Here is a 22,352-nt window from a genome sequence, read left to right as displayed (position 1 = left end):
AAGTGATTTTAACCCCCCGTCTTTTAATAAACACTCGTACAGATTTGCCCCAACACAATGAATGGGTGAGCACTGTCATACTAAATTTCAGAAACACAAAAACATGTTGCACACGTTAGTAAGCATTACAACCAAGCACAATCCAATCAAAATCGGATCAAATATTGCTCCATTTTTTTTTTACAGTACTATATATGCAAGGTATAATAGACATTAAACAATAAGAAAGAATATTCTTGTTTACAATGTAAAATCAGAAAAATGAGATCTATTAGCAAATGACCCTGCGGTACAATCAGGTCATCTGGGTCCTGTGTGCCAGATGAACAATATCAGGTCATCTGGGTCCTGTGTGCCTGATGAACAATATCAGGTCATCTGGGTCCTGTGTGCCAGATGAACAATATCAGGTCATCTGGGTCCTGTGTGCCAGATGTACAATATCAGGTCATCTGGGTCCTGTGTGCCAGATGTACAATATCAGGTCATCTGGGTCCTGTGCGCCTGATGTAAAATATCGGTTCATCTGGGTCCTGTGTGCCTGATGTACAATATCAGGTCCACATGAATCTCTTCTTTATAAATAGACTGGCATTAGAAATTTTGAAATAGTTGCAAAATTCGGACTAATGAAAATAACATGTTTAATTAAATGTTGATTTGCCTAAAATGGTTAGTACTAGTGAATTTCATACCAAATCTTGCTCTCTTTTAAAAAACTTCTGCTTTCACTTATAAACAAACAGTAACTTCTCTTTGAGTTAAATCTTCTTTTGAGCTAATGTTTTATTAATTTAATGCTATAAAAAGGAATTTTATTAAGTTTCTTCCTTCTGAAATTAACTTCCTTTCATAGTTAATTCAACCTCAAGTTACATTACAATAGAAGCTGCTACAGTCAGGCAAACATTTTTTTTCTTCATCTCAACACAAAGTTTTCTGCTTCTGAACTGGATAGCCATTTGAAATACCTTTTCATCTTTGACAACGGTTAATGTGTATATATATATATATATATACACACATATATATATATATATATATATATACACACATATATATATATATATATATATATATATATATATATATATATATATATATATATATATAGTGTAGAATATTTCAAAATTAAAAATCAAACATATGACTTCAAAAATATGGCTGAAATGTTGCTAAGGAAATATTTCCATTTATCTTTCGAAACTACCAAATTATTAGTCTCTGAAGAGTTTCTGAACAGAAAAATATACTGTCAAATCAGAATTCAGAAATCGTGATCAATTTTTAACAAATTTAGTATATAAAATTAGAGACCACTGCTGACTGGAAATTTTTGATGGCTAAATGGGAAGAATTTATTTCTTGGCACCGGAACAGGGCTTCAAAGTAAACTATGAAAAATGTTTATGATCCTTTCAATCATTAGACATGTCCAATGTTTTATTTATCAGTCCAATCATAATTAAAAAAGCACCAGAATAGGACTCAAAATGCGACTATACTAGAAACTTATTTGACCACTGATGAGCAGTTGAAAGCCAGGTATTTAATCATTTTACACTTGCACATCAGAAATCAATGCCCTCCATGACATATCAAGCAATAGATTTGAAGCTGACAGGTGAAAAATGACTCAAAGAAATTATTTCTCTCCATGACATATCAAGCAATAGATTAGAAGCTGACAGGTGATAAATGACTCAAAGAAATTATTTTTCTCCATGACATATCAAGCAATAGATTTGAAGCTGACAGGCAGTTAAATAAATCAAAGAAATCACTGCCCTCATTGACATATCAAGTAATTGATTTGAAGTTGACAGGTGATAAATGACTCCAAGAAATCACTGCCCTCTATGACATATCAAGCAATTGATTTGAAGTTGACAGGTGAAAAATGACTCCAAGAAATCATTGCCCTCCATGACATATCAAACAATTGATTTGAAGTTGACAGTTGACAAATGACTCCAAGAAATCATTGCCCTCCATGACATATCAAGCAACTGATTTGAAGTTGACAGTTGATAAATGACTCCAAGAAATCATTGCCCTCCATGACATACCAAGCAATTGATTTGAAGTTGATAGCTGATAAATGACTCTAAGAAATCATTGCCCTCCATGACATATCAAACAATTGATTTGAAGTTGACAGGTGATAAATGACTCCAAGAAATCATTGCCCTCCATGACATATCAAACAATTGATTTGAAGTTGACAGGTGATAAATGACTCCAAGAAATCACTGCCCTCCATGACATATCAAGCAATTAATTTGAAGTTGACAGGCGATAAATGACTCCAAGAAATCACTGCCCTCCATGACATATCAAGCAATTGATTTGAAATTGACAGGTGATAAATGACTCAAAGAAATTATTTCTCTCCATGACATATCAAGTAATAGATTTGAAACTGACAGGTGATAAATGACTCCAAGAAATTATTTCTCTCCATGGCATATCAAGTAATGCATTTGAAGTTGACAGGTGATAAATGACTTAAAGAAGATACAGACAGAGTTCATGCCAAAGAAACATACAAAGAGATCTCCCTCCAAACAGTTCAGGCAGTCATGTTAAAGACTCCACGTCTGGTTGTACACCAGTTTCACTGACACTTTCCTCCAGCTGGGAAATCTGCTTCTTTAACTTCTGTATTGTCTCTTTCTTCTGCTTTAATCTATCATTTAACTCTGTAATCTCATAACGTATTTTTTTCTTGGCCGCCAGGATGTTGTTCAGTGTTTTTTCCTTCCGCTCTTCAACTACAAAGAAGAAAATATTTTATGAAGTAAGTTTTGAAGATTTCATCTAAGGATAATGCCAATTACAGATACATCACAACAAAATAGCCAGAATTAAACAATTTTTAAAAGGGAAATTTTATAGTAAGTTATGTTTTTCTAAAAATACTTGCCCAATCACACCAACATTAAGAATTACATCTGCTACCTTAATCCAGCCTCACAAAAGCTTGAAAAACCTCTCGATCTAAATTTTAGAGGGAAGTAACTCTTTCAAAATAAGCCCCCTTACCTCACTAGGCGGTACTTTAACTTTAGCACTGTATTAGACATATTAATTACATGGCAGGGATGATTTATAGTGATGTGATTGGATAAGTATTTTCATAATTTACTATAAAATTTCCTTTCTGCATCAAATACAATCATATTAATATCAGGAGAATAGACAAGAGGAGGAAGAAATGCTGGACATCCAACCGCTACCTAAAAGCATCCTGTAGGGTGTCTGGACAGGAATCGTGGGACCAGCTAGATTCAACTCCATGTTTGGTTAGGCCATGTCTCACAAATAAAATGAGGAAAAAGTGGACTGGGCATGACAACAGAATGATTCTATTGCATCTTAATTGAGACAGTGTGTTGAAAGGCAAGGCTCACAGAAACAGTTTGTATTTCCTGAGCTGAAATCCTCTAGTGAGAGATCAGAGTATGCTGACTTAAGACTCCCTCTAGCCAGCACAATAATGCTTCTGGGATTACATCCTGTTTCTTTGGCTTTGGAGGGAGGAAAAGCCATTGCTGTCTGGACTGGATCGACTTGCTGCACTTCTGATAGATTTGGTGTGCATGTACCGGGACCTGTAACCTTGCCTCTCTTGAAGGATCAATCAATGAGAGTGGTCATAAAATTATTGTTTGGTTGCCTGTAGACAGAAGCCCTTGTTCTTTGCAATAAAATCTGGTTGTGTCATTAAAATAACTGAGCCATTTGAAAGAAACTTTAGGTTGTCTGGATCTGTGGACTGAGCATGGAGCTCACTTACTCTCAATGCTGAAGCCAAGGCTATCACGAAGAATGTCTAGTATGATAGTTGCTTCAGAAGGACAGTGGCAAAAGGTTCAAGCTTAGAACAGTTAAGCCAAATCAAGACCCATGATAGATTCCACTTCGGAAACAGGGTTAGCGAGCAAGGTCAGGATATCTCAACGTTGGTTAGCATATGTAAGTGAGATCTTTATTGTGACCAATGTCAAGCTGCTCCTCTCCCCAACATAAGTTTATTCTGCACAACACAATGTTGGACAAGTGCCATGCATGAAGCATAAGTTTCTCCAGACATGGGTGAAAGATTAGTGACTACATCTGTTTGAGGAGCTTTGGGGTTGCTGGGATTTTCCTGAGCATGTCTGTTGCCAAATCAAGCTGACCTTGCAATGTATGTCCCTCATTTTCTGGAATAACATTTGGATCAGAACGTTTTGGGGGACAGCATAAGACCAAAGTCTCTCCATTCAGATCCATGGAATGGTGAGATGAAGGTGGGCAGCTTGCTGTTCCACTTTATTGCAAAAAGGTTGCATACTAGATGGAAGATGGAGGGACCACTCTGTCTCTAGTAGACAGGATGGCCAAGACATTAAGAACGTGTCATATCTGATGTTGGGAACAACAACGACAGTAGTCCCATATCAACACACATAACTGTGGCAATTTTATTGCATCTTGTTTTCCGATGGTAACTGACAACCACTAAATTGTCCAACATAATTGGAACTGTTTCCAATGAAAATGTTTCTGCTAGACATGAAAGGCCCTGAGGATTGCCTCCAGTTCCAAGAGGATGATATGGAGGGTTCTCTTGTGTCAACTTGCCACTAACTATCTTGAAGTAAGTGGGTCCCTCCAAACTGACAAGTTAGCATTGTTATTTATATTTCATTTAACTGTTTGTCTATTAGTTTTATTTTTTAAATTTCATTACATGTTATTGTAATGTAACATTGTTTGTTGGACTTTACCTTGTCCAAAATTGAGTTCATTTCTGCTTGACCTGATTGACTTAATTTCATTTATGTAAATAACTAAAAATAGCTTCATTATACTTTATGTTTATGAGCTTATTAACCAAATTATTATTCAGGTAAACAAAAAGCTGTAAATATGTTGATCAGGGTCAGGGTTTTTGGAGATTCCAGTGTGAATTGTACAGGTTATTGTGTTATAAGTAAACAAGGCTCATTAAGATCATTCTAGAAGGTTATTTTCCATTAGATAATGGTTGCTTTTAGAAAATGCTAATGTAACCTGAGGTCAAGCATAGAACTATATTATCTTGTAACTGCACAGATTTTACCAGTTGTGCTTTAACATCTAGCACTATAAGTTGTATTATGTTGTGTCCAGTTTGGGCTGAATTTTATTTTCTTCAAATTACTGAATTCAAGTGATTATTTTCTCTGGAAATACAAAAGTGCTCTGACAAAATTCTTGGATAGACATTCATTGGAATTTATACTGAATTCAAATCTGGAATAATATTTCTGTGATTCAACAAGAGACTTTGACACATCAGCACTTTGCTGACCATAACAGACACGTCATCACCTTCAATTTTGGATCTCATTGGGACTTGATCTCAGTTTCATTCAGGACTTTTTATTACTAGGACTTGTTTTTAATTCTCAGATCATTTTGGATTTAATTCACAATACCATAAGTTCTTTTTTTCATATTTTTCACGGGGCCCTGAGTGGCAGAGTGGTCTAAAGTGCTTTCCGTTGCTGATCACTACCATCTCACCTCTGTCTGTGTGGGTTCGAGTCTAGGATTCAGCCAATGTGTGTATGTGAGAAAGCTTGCCAGTAGCTTCTTGTGGGTCGGTGGTTCTTTCTGGGGTTTTCCATGTTCCTCCTCCACCATTAATACTGGCCGCCATGTATAGCCTATCATGTGCTGAAAAATGGCATTAAACTCTACAACAACGAAAACAACTTATTTTTCACTTTGCATTTAAGAGAAATAAATTATTTGTTAAATTTGACAAAGCTTGTTGTCTTCACTCTTTTCTGTTACTTATTTAAAGAGCATAGACTCATAACAGCATCTGAGCAGACTGTGACCTGTGATTGTGAGGCTTCCAATGGTATTCCTAAAACAGCCATTCTCTGTTCTGCCACTGAATCAAGAAATGTTTTATTTTCATTAAAGGATGGTCACCACTGAGAGAGGACAGTCATCTGCAAAGGGTGAATGTATTGGCAACCTAGATTCGTGAGATCTGCAGTTGCACTGAAGAGGTGAAGGAACCCCCTTGCCATGATAAATGGAAGAAGCTCTCGTTAAGGCTAAGACAATACAGTCAATGCATTTGGGTGGAAGACATATTAGTTCATAAGGGTGAGGAACCCAAATCAATAAAATGTTGGACTTGTCCATATTTACTATCCACCCTAAACTTTGAATGAGACAGACATGGTTGTCATATCATGATGCAAAACTGAACTTACCAAGTGTTTCTGCTGGATGTCATGTGGTTATGCTTATGTCTGGATAAGGACGATGTCAGGAAAAGTGTGCTGTCTGTCATCACCCTTTTCCAGACAAAATCATATCTGGAAAACATCCTACTGAAAAATTAAGTAAGTTCAGTTTTGCTTCACAATATGCACAACCTTCTCTCTGTCTAATGCTGGTTCAAAGCTCAAGGCCTCATGCTGAGGCCAGAATTGATCTAGGGATGGTCAGCAAATGCTGAGGCCAGAATTGGTCTAGGGATGGTCAGCAAATGCTGAGGCCACAATTGATCTAGGGATGGTCAGCAAATGCTGAGGCCAGAATTGGTCTAGGGATGGTCAGTAACTTTCATAATAATAACATAAAACTTTATGTAGTTTAAAAAATAACTTACAGTCTGTTTTGTGTTTGTAAGGCACAACAGCAATTGGTCTAGGGTTGGTCAGCAACTTTCATAAAAATAACATAAAACTTCATGTAGTTTTAAAAAATACTTACAGTCTGTTTCATGTTTGTAAGACCCAACACCATTTGGTCTAGTGCTGGTCAGCAACTTTCATAATAATAACATACAACTTCATGTAGTTTAAAAAAATACTTAGTCTGTTTCATGTTTTGTAAGGCCCAACAGCAATTGGTATTATCGTTGGTCAGCAACTTTCATAATAATAACATACAACTTCATGTAGTTTAAAAAAATACTTACAGTCTGTTTCATGTTTTGTAAGGTCCAACAGCAATTGGTTATTATCGTTGGTCAGCAACTTTCATAATAATAACATACAACTTCATGTAGTTTAAAAAATAACTTACAGTCTGTTTCATGTTTGTAAGGCCCAACAGCAATTGGTCTAGGGTTGGTCAGCAACTGATGCATCATCACAGTGGGATCATTGAAAACCTATAGTCAACAAAAACATTGTACAGATAACAGGCAAACAAGTGATAATGGCTCACTAAATTAAAAGTGATGCAGTCTACCTTAACTCAATTTGCACCATAGGGAACCAAATAAAAAGACTACTATATGACAACCACCATGACGATCTTTTAAATTGGAGCTTCCATTTAGCATGAGTAAGTATACACTATCATGTTCCTGTCTGTCCAATGCAAACTCAGAGATCTGCAAAGACTCAAGGCTGAGCAATAGTCGTAACAGATTCTGTCCTACGCAAAAAGAAATAACATGAAGAACTTATATGATGGTTTGAAAACAAAATATGGACAGTCTGCAGAAACATCAATACTGAGTGCTGACAACAACATAATGCTCACTGAAAAAGAAAAGATAATTCAAAGATGGGCAGATCACTCCAACAACATCCTCGATCAACAGTCATCTATCAAAGAGGAGGCAACTGATCGACAGTCCCAATTGGAAATTAACATATCACTTGCTGATCTTCCAATGATTAAAACTGAAAAAGCAACTGACCTGCTGTCAAATGGTAAAATACCTCAAGCTGATGCTATACCAGCAGCGACCTAAAAAACAAAAGGCAAATATGGCATAGAAACTGACTGCCCTCTTTCAGTTATATGGGCTCAAGGAACTATACCCTAGGAGTAAAAGGGTGCATTCATCACCCACTTGTACAAGTGAAAAGGCAACAGATGATCCTGTAACAACACTAGGCCTTGATTCTCTACAGTCTTGGTGTCTGGGTACCCACTGACCGAGTTACTGGTACCCAGTGTTCCAAGTTCAAGAGCAGTTAATGGTGATAGTGACATACCTCCTATAACTGTCACTAGACAAATTTCTAGGTGTCTTGTGCCCCACGCCCTGTATGCCATGCCGTGGATATCATATAACAGCAGTTTTATCAACATTTTTGATTCCCAGACAAAGTTCATTATAGAAAAGCAAATTCCAAAGTTTGCAGTGAACTAAAAATTCCCAAATTGGCATCAACTACAGATGAGCAGACATTTCACTAGTACATGCAATTCAGTTATGGCATCATTAGTATACTAACAAGGCAATTTTAAGTAAAAACATTTTGACGTTGCTGTTGGACAAAATAAATTTCTCTTATTTTTGAATAAAAATGGTAATGTTGTTTTGTTATGAATCAATGATGAAACTCAAATATATCCACATTCACATGCAAAAGTACTGAAGTAATACACAATGGTTTTCCAGGTAGACATGTATGTTGAAACCACTTTAAGTTATGTTTTAAATAATCTTTCAAAGACTGATTATCTCGAAAATAATGGTAATTTATATATCAAAATGGACAACTTCATTAGAAAATTTTTTTTATTGATAATTATTCTCAGTGTTATAATAAAACAAGTATAAAACCATTAAACAGCTGTAGTCATGATGGCATCCCCTTCTACAGTCCGTTTAGGACCTTGCTGTGCACGCATTACTGATGTATACATGTACATCATTCCAGGTCAAGTGCATGAGGCAGTGCCATCTTTCTTACACAATATCTCCCCACCTGAAATGCAATGGCATACATGCCAACACCATGAGATAAATAAGATTAATTATTGCTATTATAATCAGACAAAAATCATAATTCGGGCATAACAAGCGTAATCTACATATTACCTGACAGAATTAACACAAATAAAAAAATACATTTATTTTGGCTACTAACCTGGTCAAAGTTCTTGTCACAAAAGGCAAAATTCATATGGATTAGCACCAGAATACAAACAAAATATTCTGAAAAATTATTCATCTTCAGTACACACGTGTGTAATTTTCACCGATGTTCTGCAACAAGATTGATCATAAGCTCAGAGCACTCCATTACATTACTATCATATTCTTTATTAAAAAGCAAATTTTTAGTAAATTATGTTTCTCCGAGAATACTTACCCATCACATTAACGTTAGGGATATAAGCCTGCTACCTCTCGAATTCAACCCTACTAAAAGATGAAAATTCGTCTTTTCTGTCTATCTCATATAGACCAAAGGGCAATAACTCTTGCCCCTTACCTCCCCTTGCCACTGCCAGGTGTCACTAGTTTTTTAAGCTGAGCGATATATATTATATGAGGATGCTCACATAGCAGGGTCGTTGGGAGGGTTTTTAAGTAATGTGATCGGGTAAGTATTCTTGGAGAAACATAATTTACTAAAAATTTGTTTTCTGCTTCAAATACGTTCCCCAATCACATTAACGTTAGGAGAATAGGTAATAGGAGGAGGGAATGCTGAGCATCCTACCTTCAACCTGGGTACCTTCTAGGGAATGATGGCTGGATTCCCCATTTGAACAATAACCTGTTCTCCTAATTTCATCAGCAACACAGCCTAGGGTCCCGTGATATGTGACCCCTATATACGGTTAAGAAGATAGTTATTGAAATCTTCTTACCTAAGAAATTTCACTGGCGAATCCAGCGAAGCTGATAGGCTGTGCTGATTGTTTTAAATGGGTCTGGTGGTCATCTGGGCTGCCGACACCGGACCTATCAGATTCAAGGTTTGCCTTTGCGAAGCCAAGTCTCTGAGATAAAAACTGGAGAAGGTTGACTCTGCATGCCAGCCAACAGCTTCTATTATATCTCGGATCGAAACATTGCGTTCGAATGCAAGGCTTGCCGCAACTGCTCTAATCTCATGAGCTGTAATCTTCATGAGGCGACTCTGATCTTGTGACACCTCAGAGTACGCTGAGCGTATAACCCACTTCAGCCGTGAAGCAAGGGCTTGAGGGGCGATATCCCGTTTACCAGCTTTGACCGGAAGAAAGAGGCGCTTATGTGTGTCCCGACACGCCTCTGTGCATTTTAAATAGTGCTTGAGTGCACAAACAGGATCTTGCATGGCTGTTGCTCTTGACTTATCTATGGAAGAGAGCGAGCGAATGACGATTCTTTGACTGCCAGTGGATGGTAACCTATTTTTGGCTATAAAGCCTGGTTGCGTCAGGAGGACCACTGAACCATCTGATCTGGACTGAAGAAAGTTCGGGTCACTGGAAAGGGCATGTAACTCGCTCACCCTGCCTGCTAAAGCTAAGGCTATCAAGAAACATGTTTTGTATGATAGTAGCTTTAATGAAGTGTGGGCTAAAGGTTCAAATTTGTCTGAATTGAGCCATGTTAAAACCCAGGACAGATTCCATTTTGGAAACAGGGTGAGAGATTTTGGTCGATTGAAATCAAAATTGGCTAAAAGATCTGATAGATCTTTGTTATGCCCAATATAACATCTACCATGATGGCGGAATGTGTCTGATATCATGGAGCGGTAACCTTTGATAATAATTGGGGCAAACTGTTTCTCCTCGAAAAAAAGTCGGCCAGTTGAGGGATTGAGACACTCAAAGGGACGATGTTATTGATATGGCACCAGTCCCTGAAAACACGCCACTTTCCCTCGTAAGCCTTCAGAGTGGAGGGCCTTCTTGCTCTTGAGATTCTCTCCACAATTGAAGGTTTAAATTGTTTGTCTCGCAAGGCTGTCCGGACAAAAGCCAAGCGTGAAGAAGAAGACGGTCCGGGCAGGGGTGGAACACCCGTGACCGCGGTTGTTTGAGAAGATTTGGGCTGGTTGGAATCTTCCTGGATAGATCTATCGCTAGATCGAATAGATTGGTGACCCAGGACTTGTTCCATCTGAGAGGGGCAATCAGAATCATCCGACAGTTCTGACCCCTTAACCTCTGGATTATTTTCGGTACCAAAACCGTGGGAGGGTAGGCGAATGCCCACAACCCCTCCCAGCTGATTGACAGAGCGTCCACGGCCCAAGCCTCTGGGTCTGGAACCGGAGGGACGAAGGTGGGCAACTTGCGATTCCACCTCGTCACAAAAAGATTGATCATCGGACGCCCCCAAAAGTGTGCAAATCCGAAGAAAGACTGATTGATGGAGTGACCATTCCGTGTGAATGACTTAACCTTTCCGGGATAGAGTGTCGGCCAAGACATTGAGTCTGCCGGGAATGTGTCTGATTTGTACGTTGATGTGGAGGTTGTCGCACCAATGTAGAAACTGCCAGATCAGAATGCACAGGTCTGGTGATTTGGTGCCCCCTTGTTTGAGGAGGCAAGTCACCACCACAGAGTTGTCTGACATAATGAGGACAGTTTTTCCTGAGAGCTGATCCTTCCAGAAATGAAAGGCATTGATGACAGCCCTCATTTCTAAAAGGTTGATGTGGAGAGGCCTCTCCCCTGGCTCCCACGTGCCGCTGACTGTAGCGAAGTCCGGCAACAGGTGGGCACCCCAACTGTAGGTACTGGCGTCAGTACATACCGTTATCTCCGCTTGGGGCATCTCTAGAGGAATCCCCATGGACAGCCAACTGGGGTTGTGCCACTGACGCAGGAATGATCGTATCTCGGGCGTGATCATTATTGTTTGATTGAGGGGACTTGAAAAGGGGCGCCATTGTGCCAGTACCGTCATTTGTAAGGGACGCATAAAAGGACAGCCGAGCGGGATCAAGTTCGCCGCCGTATTGAATAATCCGAGGAGTTGCAAGAATTCTCTCGCTGAAATCCATATCCTGTTGGAAACGGACTCGAAGAGTTCAACGATCCGGATTACACGAGTGCAAGGAAGCTGTACCAGATTCAGATCGGTGAGAAACTCCATACCCAGATGGACAAAACGCTGGGATGGATGGAGATCGGACTTTTTCCAGTTCACGAGAAAGCCTAGATGATCTAAAAGTGCTAAAAGATCATTTATGCCTTTGAGCAGAAAAGAACTTACCATATGTTTCTGGAGGATGTCGTCCAAGTACACTGCCGTCCCTGTAGATGAAGTCAAGCGGAACAGGGTGATGACACAATCCATAACCTTAGTAAAAACCCAAGGGCTGATGTTAAGGCCAAAGGGTAGGGCCTGGAACTGATAAACCACGTCGCAGTAAGCGAATCGGTGAAATTTCCGTGACGCAGGGTGGATAGGGACGTGAAAATATGCATCGGTCATATCTAGACTGACGGCATACTCATCCTGCTGGATGGAAAGACGGATTGATCTCGCTGTTTCCATCTTGAATTTCGGTGGTAAAATGTATTGGTTGAGGTGACTCAGGTCGATGATGGGCCTCAACTTGCTTTTTGCCTTCTGGATAAGAAACAGCCTGGAATAAAACCCCGGTGATTGTGGGTTTTTTTTTTTTTTACAATCTCCACCGCCCGTTTTTCTATGAGCAACCGTATCTCCTGTTGTAGATAGGTATCCTTCGTCCATGAAGAGGGGAGAGGAGGACAGGGGAGGGGGTTGGATAAATGAAATCCGAAGCCCCTCCGAAATGACCTGGATCACCCAATCGTTCTGAGGAAGAGAGGTGGTCCAGTAGTTCTGAAATTGCAGGAGGCGGCCACCCACAGGTAGGCTGTCCGTGGGTGGTGGCGAGGTTATGTCAACTTTTTGAGTAGAAAGGCTTGAAGACTGAGAAACTTTGTTTCTTACCGCCTCTGTATGTTTACCTCCTAGCTTGATTAGACTGTTGTCTCCTGGCATTGGGTTGGGATCTATACTGCACATTTGATTGTAAGGATCCCTTGTCCCTGGTCCACCAATCATCCCTCCGCTGTGGCAGGGGCTGATTTTTTCTAAACGCCTGCGAGGGTTGGGCAGCGAGTTGAATTGGCAGTTCCTGAGCTGCCTGCTTCCGAACTTCTTCAATTTTTCCTCCAAAGAGTAAAGGCGACCCAAACGGAGTCATCTGTAAAGCCAGAATATGATGGGGTTTGAGCGACATGGACCGCAGACATGCGTCACGTCGTATCAGGTCTAAGTTGGCAGAAGCAATCAATGCATTAGCCATGGAATGGTGAGCTGCCTTGTTAATAACTCTAGCCATCCAGGCTGTCGCTTCCCAAGCGTGGTCATTGTCGGATTTTTCTGCGAGTTGGAAAATGGCTAATGAAGCCAAGTCTAACATTGAAGAAGTAGCGACTATGTTCCGGACTAGCTTTGACGTGGCATGGAACACATTTTTGTCCACTTTGTGAAACAGTGGAGCGGACATGTGAACTGCTGCCATATTTTTGTCCAGGGCCAGAAGATCCGTACTGAAGGTGTCTGAATGAGTTTTGTACCAGCGACACGAGAACGTCGCTGGTACTTGGCTTTCTGAAAAGAACGCCTTAGCATTCCCCGGATCACCTATTCGTCCTGATAGACGATCACTGATCTCCTTAATTTTTGCCAACTGGGGAAGGAGCCGGAAGGACGGCGTCTCTTCCTCCTCGTCAAGATCTACAGACGCCTTAACTTTGTAGTCTTGAGTGGTGGTAGGAGGTGGAGGGCATTCTGAAGTTGCCAACACCCTATAAATTTCTTCCACTGCCGCCTTGAAGCCAAACTCAATCCATTCCATGGTTGGATCTGTGTACGGCTGATTTGCAGGAGTTTCGTCACCCTCATTGTGTGCCGAGTCGTGTTCTGGAATAGCTTGCATCTCTGGATAGAGCATACCAGGTGGCATAGATGACGCAATTCCGTCATCCTTGACACTGTCACTAACTCTCTCTTGTGGATAAGCCGTGAACATATGGACGGACGGCCCTACCGGCTGGTTTGTCTGGCTTGTGGTCGGCCTGAATGTTGGCAACGGTCCTGCTATCAGCGGTACCGGCTGCTCCAATGGCCTGGCTGGACGGACAGATTTCTCACTAAAATCTCCGCCATAGTATTGGTATGTTGCCGGCAGTACACCTTGACAGACGGATTTATCACTAAGATCCCCTTAAATCATATTTGGTCGGACTGTTTTAGCAATAGGGTCCCCATGCTGGGACAGCTGGACGGCCGGTGACATAAAGGTTGTGTAATGAAATGGATCCAATGGATCCGGTAAAAACCTCATGCGTCCTGACTTACAGGCCCGAAGGCCATGCTCGGACATGCGGGGGGACTTATGCCCACTGGGCAGCCTAAAATTGGGGGAACATTCCCCCAAAGAGTCAGAAAAAGCTGTGGAAGCGAGCGAGGCAAATAAGGGTAATATCTGGCCTGATGTCAATAGCTGCGTCATCGTTTCCTGGACCAAACGATGCATCTGTTCAAAGGTGGACTGTTGTACCCTGTCAACATTATTTTCCTCCGTTGCCGCTGATGTTACTGTGGTTGACGGTTGCAAACGACGAACTTTAGGTGGAGGGGGGACCCCAATGTCCCCCCTGCCTTCTGGACTACACCAGCCCACATTTGCTCTGTCCAAGTATTACACACGCTGCATGGTATAGATGATGTACACTTGGTAATACAATACAAGAGTCATGGTTGTCTTCTTTTGCTTTGAACTTTTTGCATTTCATGCAGTTGGTTGACATTTCTACTGAAATGACACAAGAAAAGAAAACAAAGCACAAATTAGCAATTCAGCATGTTATTAATTCGCTAATACCACAACCGTTACTAATGGAGTAAGCGAAATTAGTCAGTGTCGTGTTAACTCTTAATTGACAACACGAGTTCAGTGATAGCATGTGTAACATGGTCTTCAGTAGACGAAATCATAAGGGTGACAACGTCACTCAATTTTGAAAAAATTGTTAAAATAATGTATACAACCTGTAGAAGAATGATTGTCCAACGCAATAAATCCAAATTTAACTTCGGATGGCCCAATTTTAACACTAAGATGGCTTGGATTGTTTGGAGGTATAATGTACATGTTATCAGTACAAGCGAAGCTTAAAAACTAGTGACACCTGGCGGCAAGGGGAGGTAAGGGGCAAGAGTTATTGCCCTTTGGTCTATATGAGATAGACAGAAAAGATGAATTATCGTCTTTTAGTAGGGTTGGATTCAAGAGGTAGCAGACTTATATCCCTAACGTTAATGTGATCGGGGAACGTATTTGAAGGAGAAATTATAAAGCGGTGTTGATCTGTCCTTTTCTTGATCTGACATGTTTTGAAGTTGGAAAAGAACCATCTGCTCAAACATCTTTCGCCATACAGCCTAAACCACTCACAACATAAAGTGTTTCACTAAACATATGGCACCATTTTCTTTAAAAGTACAGACTGATCTGCTAACTAACTAGCTTATCAATATCAATGAATCTGTGAGGCAAAGTTCATATCTGAAGAAATCCATCTGTTTTCTTGGAAATGGGTCATATACAGTTGCTATAAATAGCAAATAAGAAAAGTACTCTTACACTATTCTTATGAAGATGCCATCTGCATAAGAAAAGTGTAAGAATATTCTCAAATTTCTATGAGTGGAATAAAGAGATGATAACAAAAGTATAATCCATATATAGGTGAACCTAAGACATAATTTGATGAAAAGAAAATGTAATGATTACACAAAAAGCATCATGGTTGGCATGTATGCAGAGCCTGCCAGATGAACTGGCAGTATGGACATCTGAAAGGGGCAGCCAAAAAGTGTGCTGGATAAATAGCTGCCACCAGAATGTCAGCTTGACTCGATGGTCGAGCTCGATGAAATGAGTGGCAAAGTCGAACAACCGATTCAAGTGATCCCCATATGAATCTGCATACCACTGACCAACTGCTGACATGCCACATGGATTGCTAATGCAATGGACCTCTAGTCATAAGTCAATATGTATGGCCAGCTGGGAAGATGGATGGACTGCTTAACATCCTGAGCAGTGGCATATGGTATGGAAGACAGGAAGAACAATGAGGAGTATCATATACTATGCAGCCAAACATTCTGGTTCAAAGGACATCATCAGACATACTGGGGAACTTATGCCCACTGCACTGCAGGAGGTTGACCTGTCATCAACTCCAAGCCACAACTGGAGATACATGATGACTATATGGACAGAAATTTCCTGTAGGCCAGAAGCTGCATCATCCTTTCTGCAAAAACAGCCATATGTTTGAAGCAGACATAGGACAGCATATCTTGCATGCACATATACTAACTTACACATAAAAGGTACTGATAACACCTAACTAGGTATTGATAACACCTAACTAGGTATTGGTAACACCTAACTAGGTATTGATAACACCCAACTCGGTATTGATAACAACTAACTAGGTATTGACAACACCTAACTAGGTATTGGTAACACCTAACTAGGTATTGATAACACCTAACTAGGTATTGATAACACCTAACTAGGTATTGATAACACCTAACTAGGTATTGGTAACACCTAACTAGGTATTGATAACACCTAACTAGGTATTGACAACACCTAACTAGGTATTGGTAACACCTAACTAGGTATTGATAACACCTAACTAGGTATTGACAACACCTAACAAGGTATTGGTAACACCTAACTAGGTATTGATAACACCTAACTAGGTATTGATAACACCTAACTAGGTATTGGTAACACCTAACTAGGTATTGATAACACCTAACTATGCTGCTCAAAACTTTGACAACAGGGTTAGAACACAAGCTCTCCCTAATGCATACGAGTGAGCTAAAAATACATTCTTACCAGTTCATCATAGAATTCTGCTACAAGAGACTTCTTGCCCAGCATGATGTCTGTCTCACTCTGGAAAAGCTTCAGAAGGTGGTACAGGGTGACCTGGTGTAAAAAGTGCAAGGTGAATACAAAATATGTCAAGGCATCCCCATAATTTAAAACTTTCCATCAGATTCCAGTACAATTTTCAAGTTCACTGAACACATACGTGAAACTATGTTTATATATTGCTTTCAAAATAGATACAGTAACTCCTCTTGGTGGTTGGAGTTATAGAATCTGACTGTGTTATAGAACGAACTGTGTTATAACTAACCAATTCAGTTAGCTGAAGAAAATATTGCATGCACCTAAAAAATGATGGGGGGGACATCAGGTGCAAATAGACAAACTTTAGTCTGAAATACACTTTTATATTGACAACTTGCATTTGTGTAACACAATCCATAATCCATTAAGTACCGTACATGTATATAAAACTCCATGAATTCCATGAATGGTAGTCTTCGTCTGATCTATATCTGAACAACACTAAACAATTTACTAAGATATTGTCGCCACTAGCACATGGATATGTTTGTTTACATGTAGTAAGTACATGTACTTAATTGGCCTAGACTTTGGTCAGCTGGAGACAGCTATAATCTTGCTGAGGCTACCCAGGGGATAAGGCTCTTCATAGATAAATGATAATGTCAACAAATCAAAAAGTTTAACAAACATCTTTGTGAGAAATCCCATCTTCAATAAAAAATTTGGCCACATATCTATGGTTTCCAAAGACTGGACATTTAATTTGCATTTGATGGTACCATTGGTAGCAATCATAAGCATAAACTTTTTTTCCTGTAGAAAGGAAACTTTCATGGCAAGTAAATGTGTTCCAGTCACTTTGGAAAATGAAACAATCCATCAGATTTCACTGCATTTATTTAAGTTTGGTGCTATCATCCTTTCATGAAAGGTTCTTTGTTTTTTTTAAAGATATTAGTCAGCTTTCTTCGATAAAGATTGCACGTGTTTTTGAAATCAGCACTAAAAGATAGCTTTGGAGTACTAAACAAATGTACATTTCTTATTGCAGCTGTAACATCAGACATTTGCTTTTGACTGATATTTTTTCATTAGCTTAATACTTTTATAGAATGATCAGTACTTCAAAGGTAATCTTTTAAGTTTCAGCAAAACTATATTTTCCAGGTACATTTTAATAAAAGGAATTAGACGTTGTTTGGTCAACTTAGCTGTTACTGTTCCTACCTTCAAAGGTTGGTCGATTGTAGCTAGTTCATGTAGCATGACTACTGGATAGACCAACAAGTAGATCTCCACTAATTTTTTCCCCCTTTCTGGTAGTGGAGTTATGCTGCCTTCCACACATGTTATAAATTTAAAAAAGGTCAACAGACAATGGATACACAGGTGTTTTGTTCTGACCATGGATTACTGCAGAAAATGTGGGTGTTCTTAAGATATAAGGAGTGAAAAGAAGAGGGATTTAAGACAATACTTTATTACATGAAAATCTGGACTTTGTTTTATACTCTGAATCTTCTTATACATGGATTATGTCATATAAATGTTTGTACAGAAACAAAAAAAATCTCCACAAGTAAGAAAAATAATCTGTAAAAAATTTCAATCTGGGGAAGAGATATGAGAGACAAAGAAAGACACAGAGCAAGAGTGGAGAGAGGTTTCAGGAATTCTTTTCCTGTATTTAGTTACTTTATGATTGTGATCTCACTCTTATACAAGTGCAACACTATGTTCCATTATCAATTATTACCAATGTAAACAATTCCTTCTGGTTTTGGTTTCCATATCCATTGTGCCAAGATCATCATGGCTTTGCAGTGTTATTTATATGTTAATTATAACTGTGGTCATCTTAGCTAACACCCATTTGATATCAAGATTTGGCAGACCAGATCAAATTAGTGAGGCTACCAATAGGGTATTATGAATATGGCACCATGTAATGAAAGGAAATGCCAGGTGGTGACTCATGTACCAGAAACCAGTGTCATCTTTTGAACTTGCCAACAGAACTATTAGAGCCACTTAAAGTAACAACTAGAATAAGCAAAGATCAAAATCACATTCTGCCTAAGTACGGGAAGAGTACATGAACTTACTGATAAAAGATATAATCTTATTTGCTTGGAATGAATAGGTCATGGTACTTGCAAAGAAAATTAAACAGCATACTAGTAAGCCATTTTACCCAGTAGGAGTCTATATGGATATAAATATTGTAAACTTTGAAACTGAAGGAGTATGGTATATATTTCAATAGTTTACATTTACAATTTAATTTATTACTGTTTTCTTTTCAACAAAAGCTTCGAATAAACAGGGGTAGTAAAATAACATGAAGAAGGCTGAAATCTCTCTCACTGCAAGTCATATTTTATTTTGATCATGAGGTGCAAGAAGAAAAATGTGATGGAATTCATATGCCTCTCTTTCTCTCTCTCTTCAAAACAAAACTGGAAAATGCATCAGTGATGCAATTTCTGTATTGCTGCTAATCTGATATAGCATAAGGTGATACCATTAATATTAATGAAAGCAGATGTTACTAAAGTTTCGTTCCATATATCATCACAAATTTTATCCTATCTGTAATTCAATAAATTTTCAGGTCATCATTATTAAATGTAGCTAAAAGTACATAATTCATTTAAAACAATTTGTTTGAAACAAATTAGGGTTTTATAGTTACAATTAATGATCCTGGCTTGAAAATGTACTGAGTTACAGATATGATAAAACTTGAGAACTTTTAAAATATTCATTTGACAATTACTGTTAACTCTTGAAGAGATGTGAACATGTGAAAATAGGCTGATACAGCAAATAAGCAAAAACAGGTATCTTGTATTTTTTAAAAGCAAATATTGCCCATATACATGTGCAAGAGAAAAACAAACCTTAAAATCTTTAAAGCTCTCTCCCACGCTATTCAACATCTTTCTGGAGAGAATCATGGCAGATGCGCTTGATAAGCATACAGAGAGACAGTCAGTATCGGAGGCAGAACAATCACCAACTTACGTTTTGCTGATGACTAGCAGGAAATGAGCAAGAATTAGCTAGCTTAGTAGAAAGCCTTGACAAAACCTCGGCAGCCTATGGCATGGAAATTAGTGCAGAAACGACCAAAATGATGACAACAACATCAAGGGCATCAGCACTGACATCAGGGTCCAAGGTACGAAGCTGGAAACACCCCATGCTTCAAGTATTTGGGGGCAACTGTAACAGATGAAGGATCAAAGCCTGAAATACTCTCCAGGATTGTACAGACAACAGCAGTGCTGACAAAACTGAAGCCCATCTGGAAGTACAATAACATCGCACTCAGCTCAAAAGTCAGGCTGTTGCACTCACTGGTGATCTTCATATTTCTCTGTGCCTGCAAATCATGGACCATAACAGCGGACTTGGAGAAAAGGATACAGGCTACAGAGATGAGATGTTTCCGAAAGATCCTCGGTGTCACATACAAAGACCATATCAACAATGAAGAAATACAGCAAAAGATAAGACAAGCCATTGTGCCTCACGATGACCTCCTGATCATAGTGAAAAAAATGGAAACTGCAGTGGTATGGGCATGTCTCACGATCATCAGGACTTGCCAAGACGACCCTACAAGGCACAGTACAAGGAAAAAGAAAGAGAGACAGGCAAAGAAAGAGGTGGGAAGATAGCATTCGAGCATGGACAGGCTTGATACCGAGCGACTCAATGAGAAAGATGGAAAATTGAGAAGAATGGAGGAAGCTGGTTGTTAGGTCTTGTGCAACAACGGTCTCCATGACTACATTAATAATGAGGATGATTTACTGATTTTCCCTTCTTTCTATCAATCTTTTCTTTACTCAACAATATTTCTATGGTATGCTGTTCAATTTGTCTGCAATGTGTAATCACCACAACTTTTGAAATAACTGTTTCTGAACAAATCTGAACATAAGCATATCATATACAAGTACACATGAGTGCATAACTTATCTAAATTTGATAGTATTTTATTGGATATCTGATAACAGTGTACCATTTCCATATCTCAAAACTTGTTATCTGGTAACAGTGTATCATTTCCACATCTCAAGACTGGTTATCTGGTAACCATGTACCACTTCCACATCTCAAAACTTATTATCTGGTAATAGTGTACCATTTCCATATCTCAAGACTGGTTATCTGGTAATTGTACCACTGCCATATCTCAAAACTTGTTATCTGGTAAAAGTGTACCCCATTCCATATCACAAGACTGGTTATCTGGTAACAGTACCATTTCCATATCTCAAGATAGGTTATCTGGTGACTGTACCATTTCCATTTCTCAAGAATGGTTATCTGGTGACAGTGTACCATTTCCATATCTCAAGACTGATTATCTGGTGACAGTGTACCATTTCCATATCTCAAGACTGGTTATCTAGTGACAGTGTGATATTTCCATATCTAAAGATATTTACAGGTCATGTTCTTTGTACAGTCAGAACACAAGAGATCTTCTTGTATGTATTTTGATGTAATAATGTTATGTAAAAAGAGAGAAATCCCCAGAAAATGGTGAAGAACTCAGTCACACATTAAAGTATGCAAGCCATAACAGAACATTCTTAAAGGAATTATAGTATCTTTAAGAAATTTTAAGTAAGTTCAGTAAAAAATACTGCTGTATAGCAGTGGTTCCCAATCCCCCGGGTCACAACCAAAATCAGGGTTGCAAGTATGTTTTAGAGGGTGGCAAAATGTATCAAAATGTGGAAATGGGGTCGTACAGCTCCGAAATCCTATCTTTTAGGGTTGCAGACAAAAAAGGGTTGGGAACCGCTGTTGTATAGTGAGTTCATACTTAAAGAATGTTCATAATGTTTTGGTCAAGAATATGTCAGCTCAGTTGAGTCGCCCATAATGAATGCTATTCATGGTGTAATACCCGATCACATTAACGTTAGGGATATAAGCCTGCTACCTCTCGAATTCACATAATGTAATTTGGTAAACAAGTTAAATGCATATGCAGTGGCAACTAAGCAGGTGCTTTTTTGATCACTGGTGGAAATGCCCAAGCATGTTCCAATTCACTATTTGTATTGCTGGAAATTATGGTTGAGACTTAAGTAAAGGGAGCACAAAGTACGCAAGGCAAGATTATCCACAGTACAAAACTATAACTTATTTATTAAGTACTGAATTTATTAAATATTGCATTGTACTTAAAGTAATTTTCACAAAAATCAAGTGAATACAAAAATGTCTCATGACAGAATAATGCAGAAAAACATGTGACATCATATTACATAGCAACAAATGTCTTGGGTCCAAAGTACACTTAATATTACCCCAAAAGTATGATTAGTGGAACATTTAGTGATGCAACCCATGCAATGCACTTCCATTAGAAATCATGGGCAGGGTTTATAATAGTGGCCCTTATCTTGTAAGACTGGATATGCTTTGTGACATATATTTCGTTAAATCTTTTCTCAAAAATATGTGGGGGCCCCGAGTGGCCGAGTGGTCTAAAGCGCTCTCTGTTACAGATCACTGCCATCTCACCTCTGTCTGCATGGGTTCGAGTCTTGGATTCAGTCAATGTGGGTATGTGAGAAAGCTTGCCAGTAGCTTCTCGAGGGTAGGTGGTTCTTTCCTGGGATTTCCCGGGTTCTTCCT

General features: G+C 39.1%; 1 protein-coding gene across 1 annotated transcript in view; it reads right to left on the bottom strand.

Annotated features, from left to right (window-relative positions):
* LOC149781298 (YEATS domain-containing protein 4-like) overlaps positions 1-22,352 on the bottom strand; it is a 39,311-nt gene that overhangs the window by 3,985 nt on the left and 12,974 nt on the right. The window contains exons 5-7 of the mRNA XM_089935387.1: positions 16,662-16,754; positions 7,084-7,171; positions 2,550-2,774 (exon numbers count right to left, since the gene is read on the bottom strand). Coding sequence (XP_089791513.1) covers positions 2,581-2,774; positions 7,084-7,171; positions 16,662-16,754 — 375 coding nt within the window. The 3' untranslated portion in view covers positions 2,550-2,580. The remainder of the gene's footprint in view (positions 1-2,549; positions 2,775-7,083; positions 7,172-16,661; positions 16,755-22,352) is intronic.

The sequence above is a fragment of the Sinohyriopsis cumingii genome, chromosome 15 (assembly GCF_028554795.1).
Source record: "Sinohyriopsis cumingii isolate HCF-2022 chromosome 15, ASM2855479v2, whole genome shotgun sequence".
Lineage (NCBI taxonomy): Eukaryota > Metazoa > Mollusca > Bivalvia > Unionida > Unionidae > Sinohyriopsis > Sinohyriopsis cumingii.
This window is presented reverse-complemented; position numbering and strand designations above follow the sequence as displayed.